Source organism: Myzus persicae, unplaced genomic scaffold, assembly GCF_001856785.1.
Source record: "Myzus persicae strain clone G006 unplaced genomic scaffold, MPER_G0061.0, whole genome shotgun sequence".
Lineage (NCBI taxonomy): Eukaryota > Metazoa > Arthropoda > Insecta > Hemiptera > Aphididae > Myzus > Myzus persicae.
This window is the reverse complement of record NW_019103315.1, coordinates 409576-422177: the sequence shown is the minus strand read 5'-3', so window position 1 is coordinate 422177 and position 12602 is coordinate 409576. Positions and strand designations below refer to the sequence as shown.

Here is a 12602-nt window from a genome sequence, read left to right as displayed (position 1 = left end):
ATGAGTAAATTCAAGTCAAAAAAAGTGTAAATCAAAAAACGTTAAATTTAATTTTCTGTATATTATTATTAAATATTAGCTATGTAAATTCAATTCTCTTTTTATAAGTTGCTCTCATTGGTCACACTGGTATATAATCTGGTATTTTGGCATCCTGTCAAGCACGTCCAGTCAACCGAGTACAATATCCTTTAGTACCATATATATTATAGGTATATTATGTATTATTATTTAGCATAGTCTAGTCTGATAACGCGGGTAATGTGTAATTGAATTTCTTGTAAATTCACAAAAATAATATATTTATTGTTAAATTTTTAAATTTTTTCGTATTTTATTTTTTTAATTATTCGTTTTTGTTTTGATTCGATCCATTTCATAGTATTGAATATTTTTTATTGTTTTATGCCTAACCATTGTTACAATTACCAGTAATTTACTAGTCACTAACTTTGGTGATATACACAAATTCTGCGTTTTTAATTTAAATTACATCTATTTTCTTAGTCAATATGGAGTGTGGTTTAGCTTCAACATATACCAGTAGTACTGCAAAACCTTCTAGTGCTGTATCGGGTAATAGAAGTCCAGCAAAGACTGGCTTACATGTCAATTTTACTGAAAAAGTAGAAGTAAAAGAGAAAAGAGAAAAATTTCTAACAGCCAAGTATGGTGCCCACCAAATGAGCCTAATAAGAAAACGTTTAGCTGTCGAAATGTGGTTGTTAGAAGAATTGCAAAAACTCTATAATTTACCTAAAGTAAGTATGTAATAATATTTTTTTCTTGTTTTTTCACTGATATTATAATATTAGTTTAGAGTTTTTGATAACAAATTAGAAATTAATATTTAAGTACCTAGTCATTATTTTTAATTTTAATAATTTATTAGGTAAGTAGGTAGGTAGCTCACAAATTAAATTCTGATTTTATAATTTATATTAGGCAGCCTTGTAGGCAACCAACCTATAATCTTCACAAATGTTAACTGCTTAAAAATAATATTTTATCTAAATTAACTTTATTATTGGATAGTCCTACTAACTATTTTAAAGGTTAGGTAAAAATAAATACATTTTGCCTACCATTGTGTATTATATAGGTACTTAACCTATTACCTATCTGCTATTTTAATAGATATGATATTTAACTGCATGGGTATTAAAATTTTAAAATTGTATTTAAAACAACTGAAAACTTAAAAGTTTCTTATTGGAAAATAGATAGTTATTTTTTTTTAGAATAATTCATTTATAGAATAAACCATTGTAGTGTTTCACTGTTCACTATTTCGAATTCATTAAATATTTGTCATATTTTAAATTAGGTGTGTACCTAATATTAGTTGAACCTAGGTACAGTTGCACCAAACACGTATACTTGAATACTTCAGATAGTTCAATTGAAAATTGGGTATGTGGGATGTCGGTGGGTAAAATAAGAGAGTATTGGAAGTATAGGAACTTCCTAGCCTTTCTGCTAAAATTTTATTTAACACAAGAATATAATTTATTAAGCCCGTTTCTCAGTCATTTGAAAAGGTGGTTGGATCAATTGAACTATTTGAACTCGGCGCCACTGCCTAAGTATCAGGTATCCCGTATCCATTAGTAACAACCAATAATCAAATATTGCTATGCATAATTATGTATTTTATGAATTAATTATTTTGGAGATTTCAGTTGGTTTAAATATAACAATACAATTATTGTTATTAGTCTTAAAAATTAAAATTTAACTTTCAATAAAATAAAAAATTTATACTGTTTTCATAATTGTGGATTGTTCAGAAGCAATTACTTTTCGTAATCTTTTGTTCGTCTGAATCATAGAAGCATAACAATAATAGCTTTCTCTACTATATGTTTATACTTAACTCGTGCTAATCCGTGTTTATATTTAAACTAAATTTCTATGTAAAATAATAATTAGTGAATCAAGGTATGACCTTTAAAATACTTTTTGAATTACTATTAAAACAAAAATCGGCAAAAGTACTAGGTACTTATTTTACGAACTTAAATGTATGAAGTATGAACTATGATTAATGTCCAGTGATTACTTTTAATGTATGACTCATTATGGTTGACTGACCTCTGAAAATTCCAAAATGTTATTTACTAGCCAGAACTCAGACTAAAACCAGTTATCCATATAGTTCGTATATCGTAATAAGTAATAACCCATATTGTAAACAAAATAAATTGTATATTATTTTTCCATCAACAAACTATTTTTACCCAAGTTTGAGTCGATAGGTATATACGTTTTTAATATAAATATAGATAAGCTTGTTTACGAAAAATATTTCATTCCAATCAATGAAAATAGTTTTGTTCGGTAATTAAATATTTATTTTTATTTTATATGTATAAGATTTTGTTAACCTAAACAATAAGTAACATTAAATAGTTATTTACATTTTAAATTAAAAACATCGTGTACGTAGCCATCTCAACATTCTTAACACAATGAACATTTCCATAATATATTCTGTATGTTCACTTTTTTTTATTAATTACAGAATTAATTAGGCACTTATTATAAAATCTATTAAAATTAATTTGAAATAAGATTAGTCATATTAAATTATTGTAATTTATAAAACCTTAAAATACATTATATTTTATTTTTCAACAAATTTATAGCTTATAACTTATAATGTATTACTTTTTTAATCTAGATCCTATATTAAGAAATAAGAGGACAAGGTTACGACTTATGAGTGTATGACTCCAGAGATACTCTTTGTTACGTAACATGTCAATTTTTCTTTACTAAATTTGTTCAAGCTACTTTTAATGTTCCATATGTATACTAGTAATACGAATAAAGTAGTTTCGAGCTTAATGGTGTTTAGTAAATAAGATCTTATCAAGTATCAATATTTTTATTTTTATATCATATTTTTAAATGGATAAGGTAGGTATCAAACTTCAACAGGAACATTGAATGCTTATTGCTTACGCTATACACGCCTATACCACAGTCTAGTCTGTTCCTATACGTCATTGTCATAACTTTTGAGTTATAACCATTCATGAATTCAATGAGTCATTTTCCTTTTCATTGGATTGCATTACGTAACTTTGGTTTACTATATTATTCTACTCTGTTATTGTATATAATTTTTTACTTTTCTTTGTATTCGTTCAATAACATACTATAAAGTATTGTCATATTAGAAGGTATCTGGCGAAATTGATTATGGCATGACTTATCGATTTGGCGTTTATAATTTTTTCAATGTCATAAATGTAATGACTTAAAAATAAAAATGGACCTATACCTAAGTAGGTACTTTTTTAGGGTAAACACACTTTCTCCTATTTAGGCAACTTTTTGAGTCAGTCAGTATATAAAAAAAACTGTTTAAAATTATAATTGATTTTAAAAAAATTGTTTGGTCTAAATACTTAAAATATAACACAAGGCTTAAGTTTTTGTGAGCATCTGAAGTTAAGATTTTGACAACAAATTAGTCAAAATCACTAAAATTTACAAATTATTTTGAGTTAGAAATTCATAAAAATTGTTTATTTTATCCAAGATCTTAACATTTATTATACCTCAAAAGCAAGTCTACATTTAATCAATAAAAATTGTCTACTAAAAAGTAAAATTAAATTTTATAACATTCACTCGATTTCTCGGAACAATTTTTCTTATTTTGTTGTTATAAAAAACAAATAACCATAGATACTTGAAGTTTACACCAAATATTTATTTTATCACATACTTGATAAAATTTTCAATTATATTAGTTTTTTTCCTATTAATGCCAATCAAATTTTATTCATTGGGTCAAAAAGCTTGAAAATTTAATACAATGGTTCTCACACATTGTTACAATATTAGTTTAAAACTATTAAAAAAGTACATTGGCAAGATGTTTTTATAATCATTTAAACTTCAAAATTTGACAAAAATGAACAAATTATTTTCTAGTTAATAATGTATAGAATGTTCAACTTTTATACCTAAGAATTGAAAATTTAAAACAATAGGTTCCACGTAAGAAGGTTATTCTGTTACCAAAAAATCTAAAAAGTATATAAACACAATTTTTTTTTATTGTTATTTTAAGTTCAAATTTTTTACGAAATTACATATTAAAATCACAAATAACAATTCTAGTTATTTTTTTAATTAAAAAATAGTGTTCGTAGTTGCTTGAAACTTTTAGTGTAGGTATATTTATTAAATTTTATACACATTTTTCAATTGAATTTTTTCGAAAAAATGAATTTAATCTACTGTAGTACTAATGGCTTATAGTAAAATAAATTACCTTAATGACAATAATAACATAAAATATACCTACTTAGTAATATTATAGGCTGATGATCCGTATTCTCACAGAATTGTTTTTTCGTATACATTCATTATATATCATTGAATTCAAATTGAACACATACTGTTAATAAAAAAAACTAACATATACATATTAGTACATTACCAATGACTATAGTCTATAATGACTCCCTAGACAATTCATTTACAGCAAAGCGTTATCTACTTACCAGCTTTCTCAATTTCATATGTCGAATATGAATATGCATAATGCGTACATTTCTTTGAGTTGTTATTCCGTATTATTAAATTTAGTTAAGTTAAATTTTACACACTAACAGCTAATGATTTTTAAAAAGTGTAACCGAAGCTGAATTTCAATGTATACAAATCACATTTTTACAAGTAGTTACTACATGATCAGGTTAATTATTAGTATGTATTGAGGTTTATAAGTACCTCCTTGAAACTACGGATTTAGTCATTTAGATGAGTATAATATGAGAATGTGGACCAACATTTTGCGGGATTCCCACTTCCTATAACATGGAAAGTAAAAGTATATTAAAGTATACATGTATACCACTCCACTCTTCTCATCAAAACTTTAAGTACGAACTGATTAAAAACTACAAGTTCAACATTTTAATTTTTATAGATCGAAGTTCTCGGAAATTTATTTACTTTCCGATTCATTCCCATTTTATAATCATTAGGTGGATGTGTCAATTAAAATTTTGAGTAGGTATTTATCAACTTGTAAAGTAGTAAGTTTTAAGCTGTTGATTATATATTTAGAAGGAAATATTTCGAAATGAGAAAACTGACGCTATTTTTTTAAATTCCAAAGTCCCCTTCAGCTAGTATATTTCTAGATTCTAGCTCGAATTAATAGTTATTTCATTCATATGTTTTAAAGTACATAAATTATAAACTTTATTAATTATATTTTTGTAAAACAATAATTATATTAATACTAAAAAATAAACGAATAATAAAAACTATGGCACTCGGTCAATTATTTGTATTTTACATAAATACTCTAGAGTCTAACCCCAGATATTAAAATTGAGTAGGAACTAGGATGGATGTAATAGTTATAAATACTTATTCTGAAACGTAATAAATACATTTTTTTATATATATTTACAATCTATACGTGACAAAGGTGTAATGAGTAAGTGTGTTGACATAATAACATTAATAGGAAGGCTCCCAGAAGTGCCACCTGACCAGAAATTTAAATTTGGTTTTTTTTTTTTTAGTTTTTAGTTAGTTAATAGTATTTTTTTAAGCATTGAGCAAGTATCTTGGCTATTTTCTTTTTAACCTTCTAGGAATAAGTGTGGTAGTGGTTAGATTTTTAATTAGTGGATTTGAATGAGCGCGAAGTTTGGAGTGGAATTCTATGTAATGGGATTTAGCGTTATCTGAGACCATTGACATTCCAAGATTAAATTGATAAATTATGATTTACGTTTGAATTAGTTGTCATTTTTGGTTATAATTTTATTTATTAGAGTTGTGAGGAGATTTATTAATGGTGTAATGAATGATTGAAAATGTTCGAGAAAATAAGAGAAAAGAGTGGCTGGAGGAGGCAGTGGATTCGTTTGTTTGAGAGTTAAAGTTGGGTGGTTTTAATGGACCTGAGAATAAGTGAATAAATAAATTATGTACCTACGAATTTGTACGATTATACTTATCAACTTTCTTTTAAAATGTTATTAACATAGGACGCTGTACAAGGTATGGGATACTTAATAATTTAAATTAAGGATGTGTATAACTGTACAAATACTAGTAAAAATGTAAAATACTTAAATAAGTAACCAGAGAAGTCTCTCTGCTGTATAGTAGGTTTTGAGTGTATATTAACACATTGAATAGGTAAGTCACAAAAAACTATTCTTAGCGGAGATTGTGTGTCACTTCTATTTCTGAAAATATTTTATTATTTATTTATATAACTGTAATTTATTTTTCTATTTGTAGTACGACTTGTTGAACTAATTTTTTTGCAAAAAAAAAAATTATATTATACTACCTATATTATAATATAATATTATACTCCTATATTACTAGTTCACGTAGGTAACTTATAATTTATATACCTAAGGAAATACCGATTATTGTAGAACCGTGTAAGTGTAACTTGGTCCGTGTTATAAATAGTTTAATATTAGTAACACATATTTTTTTTAATTTTGCTATCCATATTTATATGAGCTATTTAAATTGTATCATTATTTTTAAACATAAATGTACACTTAATTATTTTGTATTTTTGTTAATGGTTTTAAACCAGTTTAGTATATACTATATTGTATAGGATTGATATAATTTTCACTTCACTAAGAACACATTTTTTTACCGCATGTTTTTGTTTGCATATTTTGTGATTTTTGTAGTTTTAAGAGCAAATTTCTTAATTTTTCATATTTTATTACATATTTAATTTCTTTTTTATTATTATCAGAACAAAAACACTTTGTTGAACTGCGTGTAAAAAACGGCTAAGCAAAAAATAAAACAGATCCTTAAGCACTATAAAGATGTGATATCATAAATAAATGCTAAGTTATTTAATTAAAGTACACCTATTTTGTTTAAATAATTAATTTACTTGGCGAAAAATTGTATACTTTATATGAAGCGGTACACAAAATAAAGTGAAAAAAATCAAAAAAAGGCATTAGAAGTTCATTATAATTTAAAATATTTTAATTAACATTTCTACTCATTAACTTAAATTTCCCTGACATTGTGTTATCGGAACTTATTGCTAATATAATTGCATAGATAAGTTTCTTATATAATTTGAAAATTAGGCAATTAAAAAAAAAATACATTATAACGTATATTTAGACGAATTTTCACTAGGGTATGTTGCATTGTTTTTTAAATCCTTAGTAAATATTTTCCGTTTTTATTAATAAATATTTAGTAAAAAATTATAAAATATAAAATAATTCTTGTAAAATATTTGTTCCCTTCTAAGTACATTAAGTTCTGTGCATTAAATTAATAAATAATATCGTTTGATGATAAATCGTAGTATTACCTGATTGCTTGAAATTAAATGTCATAAAAAATTGAACTACTAAGTTCTGGCCCATGTGGCTATACACATACTATTATTTTCCAATCTCAGTAAATTAAAATTCTTGTGTATTTTTGTATTATATTTTTGAGCTGCTTGACTTAATCATTTTATTATAGATAAATTGAAAACAACTCAACAATTTCAATTGTCTACAAAATAGCATAGGTACAAAATAAATATAATAACACATATTATGCATGGTGATCGTATGCATTGTATTTAATATTACTTCCAAATAATAATTGGATATTACCATTATTAAGATTTTATATTAGAACGAATATTTTTTTATTATTGTCTTAAAATATATTTGTATGGTTTTTAATGAAAAACATTTTTAAACCATTTATAAAATTGTCTGCGCATATTAATCTTGTACAAGTGTTAAATATATTTAAAACATACTTGGCACAAGACGAAACTCCAATATTAACTTTTAAAAGCTGTAAAACTGTTTTCAAAATAATCTACTTGGAAGTATTTATAAAAACATGTAGATATCGAAATAAAAAATACATATTGCGAATAAAAATAAACTTATAATTCTGTCTATGACAAACTTAGTAATAAAAATATCATAGAGAACGTCTTCTTATTTTGTAAATGCTGTGTTCCTGCATGGATGTAAAAAAACTATTATTATTAAGCAATTCGAAAAATTATATATGTTGTCAATCGCATTCCGTTTTTAGCCAAGTTGAAGTTAACTTGATATTAAACTTTTAATAATATTTAAAGTCTGTTATCAGAATTTGAGTAATTGCCCGCGCAGTTTTTTAAAACTGTTCACAAAATCACAACAATGTTTCCCGACAAACGAAAACTATTACTTGAGTGCAACATATTAAAATAGTTTTTCATTTTAGAGTTCTTTGTTTGACTGTTACAACTTACAATGGGCAGTACTCAGTACTTAGCCGGGCCTTATTTAGGGGAGGAAACAGGATATTGTTGCCCAGGGCGGTTGATTACGAGGGGGCTGAAATATCGAGTTTTTTAACTATTAACATTTTTATTCGATATAATAAGGCTTTTTTGTTGCCCCAGGATGACAAAATCTTAAATACCGGTCTAATTCTCGGTGTGTATTTAATAATACTTTGGCATCTATAGAAAGATCAACTAATGTTTACTGTACTTTTTCTTAATTGGTATTTGTTATGACTTATGAACAACGGCATGTCAATACAATTTTCAAAATTAAAAACCAATAGGTGTACATATTACAAATCAATATTCAGAGTTCAGACTACAACTTCAAAGGACGATTTTATGACTGAGCTGTATGCAAATTATGAGTTAAGACGATTACCCTGGCAGAGTGCATAAAATAAAATTTATAGTGAACCCTCTCCTCCCGGGCCTCCTTCAAAACCTGCAACATTTTCCATTATAAGCACATTGAAACTTAGAACATATACTATATGGTGATGAACAACGATGGTAGGTACCTATATGATCTAAGCATTGTAACTGTAGTTTATAAATTATAGGCTATAACCATTTATATATCGACCCCACTAGTTATTGATTCTGTTGATAGTATCAAAATTAACTATAAGAGTGGTGGGTCTAGCGTAGATGGTTCATGTATCAACATTCAACATAAATATCATGCGTGAATCATTGACTTATAATATTTGTCTAAACAAATTGGCCGAAGTGCACTACCTACCTATTCAACATTTCAAACACCTCACGATTTTCAATTTTTTTTTCAAACTTTGTTTTTTTTTATGTTTAAAAAACAATTTAAAATCGTTCTTATAGTTATATCTAGTCATCAGGATACTTCTTATGTTTTAAATTCGGTGTACCTATTACCTAATATTGACGTGTTGTACTACAACCGTGGGCTGTGATATCTACCTAACAGAATATTTTCACAATGCGTTGTGCAATTTATAGTAGTATTTAAATAGACTGATTATGTTCGATTGTAGTGTAGCGGCTCGTTGGTCTAGGGGTATGATTTTCGCTTAGGGTGCGAGAGGTCCCGGGTTCAAATCCCGGACGAGCCCGCAGAATTTTTGCAACTTTTTCAATCATTCTAAAACACGTGAATTACATAACGTGTAACTTTATTTACCAATTATACCTATGCGACTGTTTTTGTAATGAATAATGAATTCCTAGTAAAGCGAGAAACCAGATTACTTTTTAGAGGGACGAGGAAAAACATGAGTTATTTTGCATATTAACAAGGAATAGAACAGATTATTATTATATTTCCTATATAAAATAAGAACCGAATTTCCTATGCTACACACTTGTAAGATGGAGAGAACAAATTTCCGAGTCGCCTCCTCTTAAGATGATTTTCATATAGCTATCAGCGTTTTATAATATCAAGATCTGATATCTAATCTTCAAAATATTTTGGAATTTCTACTCTTATTTCTGTGCTAATTACATTTTTTTCTCGGTTAAATATATTGAAAATGTCTTGTACACTATTTGTAAGTTGTTTAAATATGTAAAGTGGAGGTCTCAATTTTTTGTATAAATGTTTGAAGTTCAAACTTTAACAATATTAGGTATTTAAAAAAAAAGTAACAATTTTGGTTATTTTTTTTTTACTGATATAATGGTCTAAAATTATAAAACAAGTGTAGATTATCTACCGTGTATAAAACCTTAAAAAAAATAAAGACAGGAATAAAATTGTTATCAATGTAATTAATATTGAAAATCTAATTAACTTACGTCACTTTTGCCAATGTCATCTGCAGTGTGGGTCCCAGATTATTGATCTGTATTCTAAAATAAAACAAATTAATGGACAAACAATACGTGCCTTAAAATTTAATTGTAATTCAAATTAATATTAACCATAAACACTTGAAACATTTTCACCATTACTGATTTTATTAGTCTTTATACAGACGTTTTGTAATAATGTGAGGTTGTTAGTGAAATACTGAAATTGTCAACTGAACAAAGTTTTTCTCGCTGTACTTGAAATTTATAATTCTCTTCACTGGGTATATTTCCATTCTATCTCAATTTTATATTCAAAAATCATTTTCAAACAAAAATATAGAAAGAAAAAAAATGTATAGGTTATCGATTTTACTATTTATTATATAGATTTAGATATATAAGTAATATATTATTATATATTGTATTCGATAATTTATTAAGATTGACTATGGAGGATAGAATAAGAAATTGATTTATTAGGGGTGGTATAAGAATGGCACTAGTTGTAGACAAATTAAGGTGGAATAGGTGAGATGGAGAGATTACTCTGTGGAAATTTAAATTAGAAATTTAAATTAGAACAAATGAGTGTGAGATGAAGACTAAACTAGAAATTAATTGACAGAATAGAGAATAATATAAAAATAGCTGATTTTAATTAAGTAAAGGTAAGAGACAGAGCCCTATGAAAGTGTAGAACAAGACCCGCTGACCCCATATAGTTTAGAGTTGGAACCGGATTGGTGACAAAATATAGATTGTTTTAATCAAGTGTAAATAAAATATTTTGATGCCTAGTTAAAAAGTACCATGTGTACCAATTCATAAGAATTATATATTTGTCTTATTCTAGAGAGACCCAGCAGTTGAAGGAATAGAGTGTGAAGTGGAAGTTGATATAGACGATCTTTTAGATATGGATGACGATTGCCAGCGTACACAATTTCTTCAAGTAATAAATTATTATTTTATTTAATACATCCAGTAAAAAAATGAATACACAATTTTATTTACTGTAAATGAACATTATTTATTTTTCAGAAACTCTTGTCATCGGCCAAATCTAAGGAAAATATCAAAGTATGTAAAATTAAATTAGTATACAGCCATACATCATATAAAACTACATTAATGATACTTGTAGAATAATTTTTTTAGTTTTTTATGTTGCAATTATGCAATTGAAAAAAAATAAAGTGAAAAACTTAACAACTCTTAGTTCTTACATGTATCAGTATTGAGTATTACATATTTATATTTTACACTACATTTAGAATATTTAATGTTTTTGTTTAATTTTTACTTTTAATTTTTAATCACTTTGATTTTGCATAATATTTTATAAATTAAAAATGATTAAAAATATTATAATAAATTGTAATTGAATTGTTTGTTAAAGGAATTCATTGAGAGATTACTTGAAAAGATTAAAACATTATAAATAATAACAGGCGGAATACAACTACAAATATTCATCTGCCGTGCTAGCTCGTAACTGCCAAGCAAGAAATGTCAATTCTTGCCAATTAAATAGCATTACATGCATTTTGGAGAAAATATTTTTACTAGAAAATTATAATAAAAAGTACCGTCCAGATTTAAAATAAGTAGGTTTGAATATTGCACCATAATGAGAAGTGGCATAAAGTAATATCTTTACTATGTGTATGTACTTTATTCAAGCCGAACTGTTTGTTTAGTATTTTTATTCAATCAGTTAAAAAAAATTTGTTGTATTATTTTTCATAATATTTCGACATTACTATTGATGTACATACATGGTTGTATGTGGTAGGGGCTTTTTAGTTTAAGTTCTGGACATTTTCATCTGTTACGGTAAAATGTTAATAATCCACTTACATAAATATTATTCAGCTACAATTCAGTGAATATGTATAATTAGTAATAACAAGTTTGGTTTATATAAAATTATATTGTATATACAAATATACTAATGGTTCAGTACCTACTTGTTTTTCAAGTATATGTTTTTAACTTAAATTTATGATATGCATTCACATTCTCAGTTCTTAAGACTGATCTTTTTATTGCAAACAAAAATGTAATATTTATCTATTAATTTATAGTATTCTATCATTTTAAAATGCACATTTTTACTTAATAGTGTAGAAACAGTAAAAGAAAATAAATAAACTATTTTAGTTGAAAAATATATTTACAATATTTCAATTCAAAAATATTTTATGTTCTTATGGATATTTGTTGTTTAATTTTTTTTGCATAGTATATTTTTTTTAACTATATGAAAAAAACAACTTTGGAAAAGCACAAATTATAAAGTTCATGCATAAATTATGAACTCGTAATTTCTTATATAATATTATTATAAACTAAATTAAATTTTAACTGTATATCGATTGCCTATTATTATTTTTTTAATGTTAGAAAGTGATATTTTTGTTCTCGTTCAAATACTATAAACATAATATGTATGTCCATTTACGCTAAAAGTACTTCTTGGCTGCAATCAATTTTTATC

At 25.9% G+C, this 12602-nt stretch overlaps 2 protein-coding genes and 1 non-coding gene across 3 annotated transcripts in view; 2 read left to right on the top strand and 1 right to left on the bottom strand.

Moving 5' to 3' along the window:
- LOC111034262 overlaps positions 1 to 6299 on the bottom strand; it is a 12063-nt gene extending 5764 nt beyond the window's left edge. Inside the window, exon 1 of the mRNA XM_022315391.1 lies at positions 4325 to 6299. Within this exon, the coding sequence (XP_022171083.1) occupies positions 4325 to 4382 (58 nt within the window). The 5' untranslated portion in view covers positions 4383 to 6299. The remainder of the gene's footprint in view (positions 1 to 4324) is intronic.
- LOC111034261 (protein phosphatase 1 regulatory subunit 14C) lies at positions 222 to 12602 on the top strand. Its single transcript, XM_022315389.1, has 4 exons — positions 222 to 761; positions 10956 to 11054; positions 11144 to 11182; positions 11502 to 12602. The coding sequence occupies exons 1-4, from the start codon at positions 513 to 515 to the stop codon at positions 11541 to 11543; spliced, it is 429 nt and encodes a 142-aa protein (XP_022171081.1). The 5' UTR covers positions 222 to 512; the 3' UTR covers positions 11544 to 12602.
- On the top strand, positions 9349 to 9420 carry Trnap-agg. The gene has a single exon. It is a non-coding gene; the product is annotated as a tRNA-Pro (tRNA).

Coding starts and splice junctions, on each gene's coding strand:
- LOC111034261 (XM_022315389.1), top strand. CDS start 513: ATGGAGTGTGGTTTAGCTTCAACATATACCAGTAGTACTGCAAAACCT. Junction 762..10,955: donor AACTCTATAATTTACCTAAA/GTAAGTATGTAA, acceptor GTCTTATTCTAG/AGAGACCCAGCAGTTGAAGG. Junction 11,183..11,501: donor AATCTAAGGAAAATATCAAA/GTATGTAAAATT, acceptor TGTTTGTTAAAG/GAATTCATTGAGAGATTACT.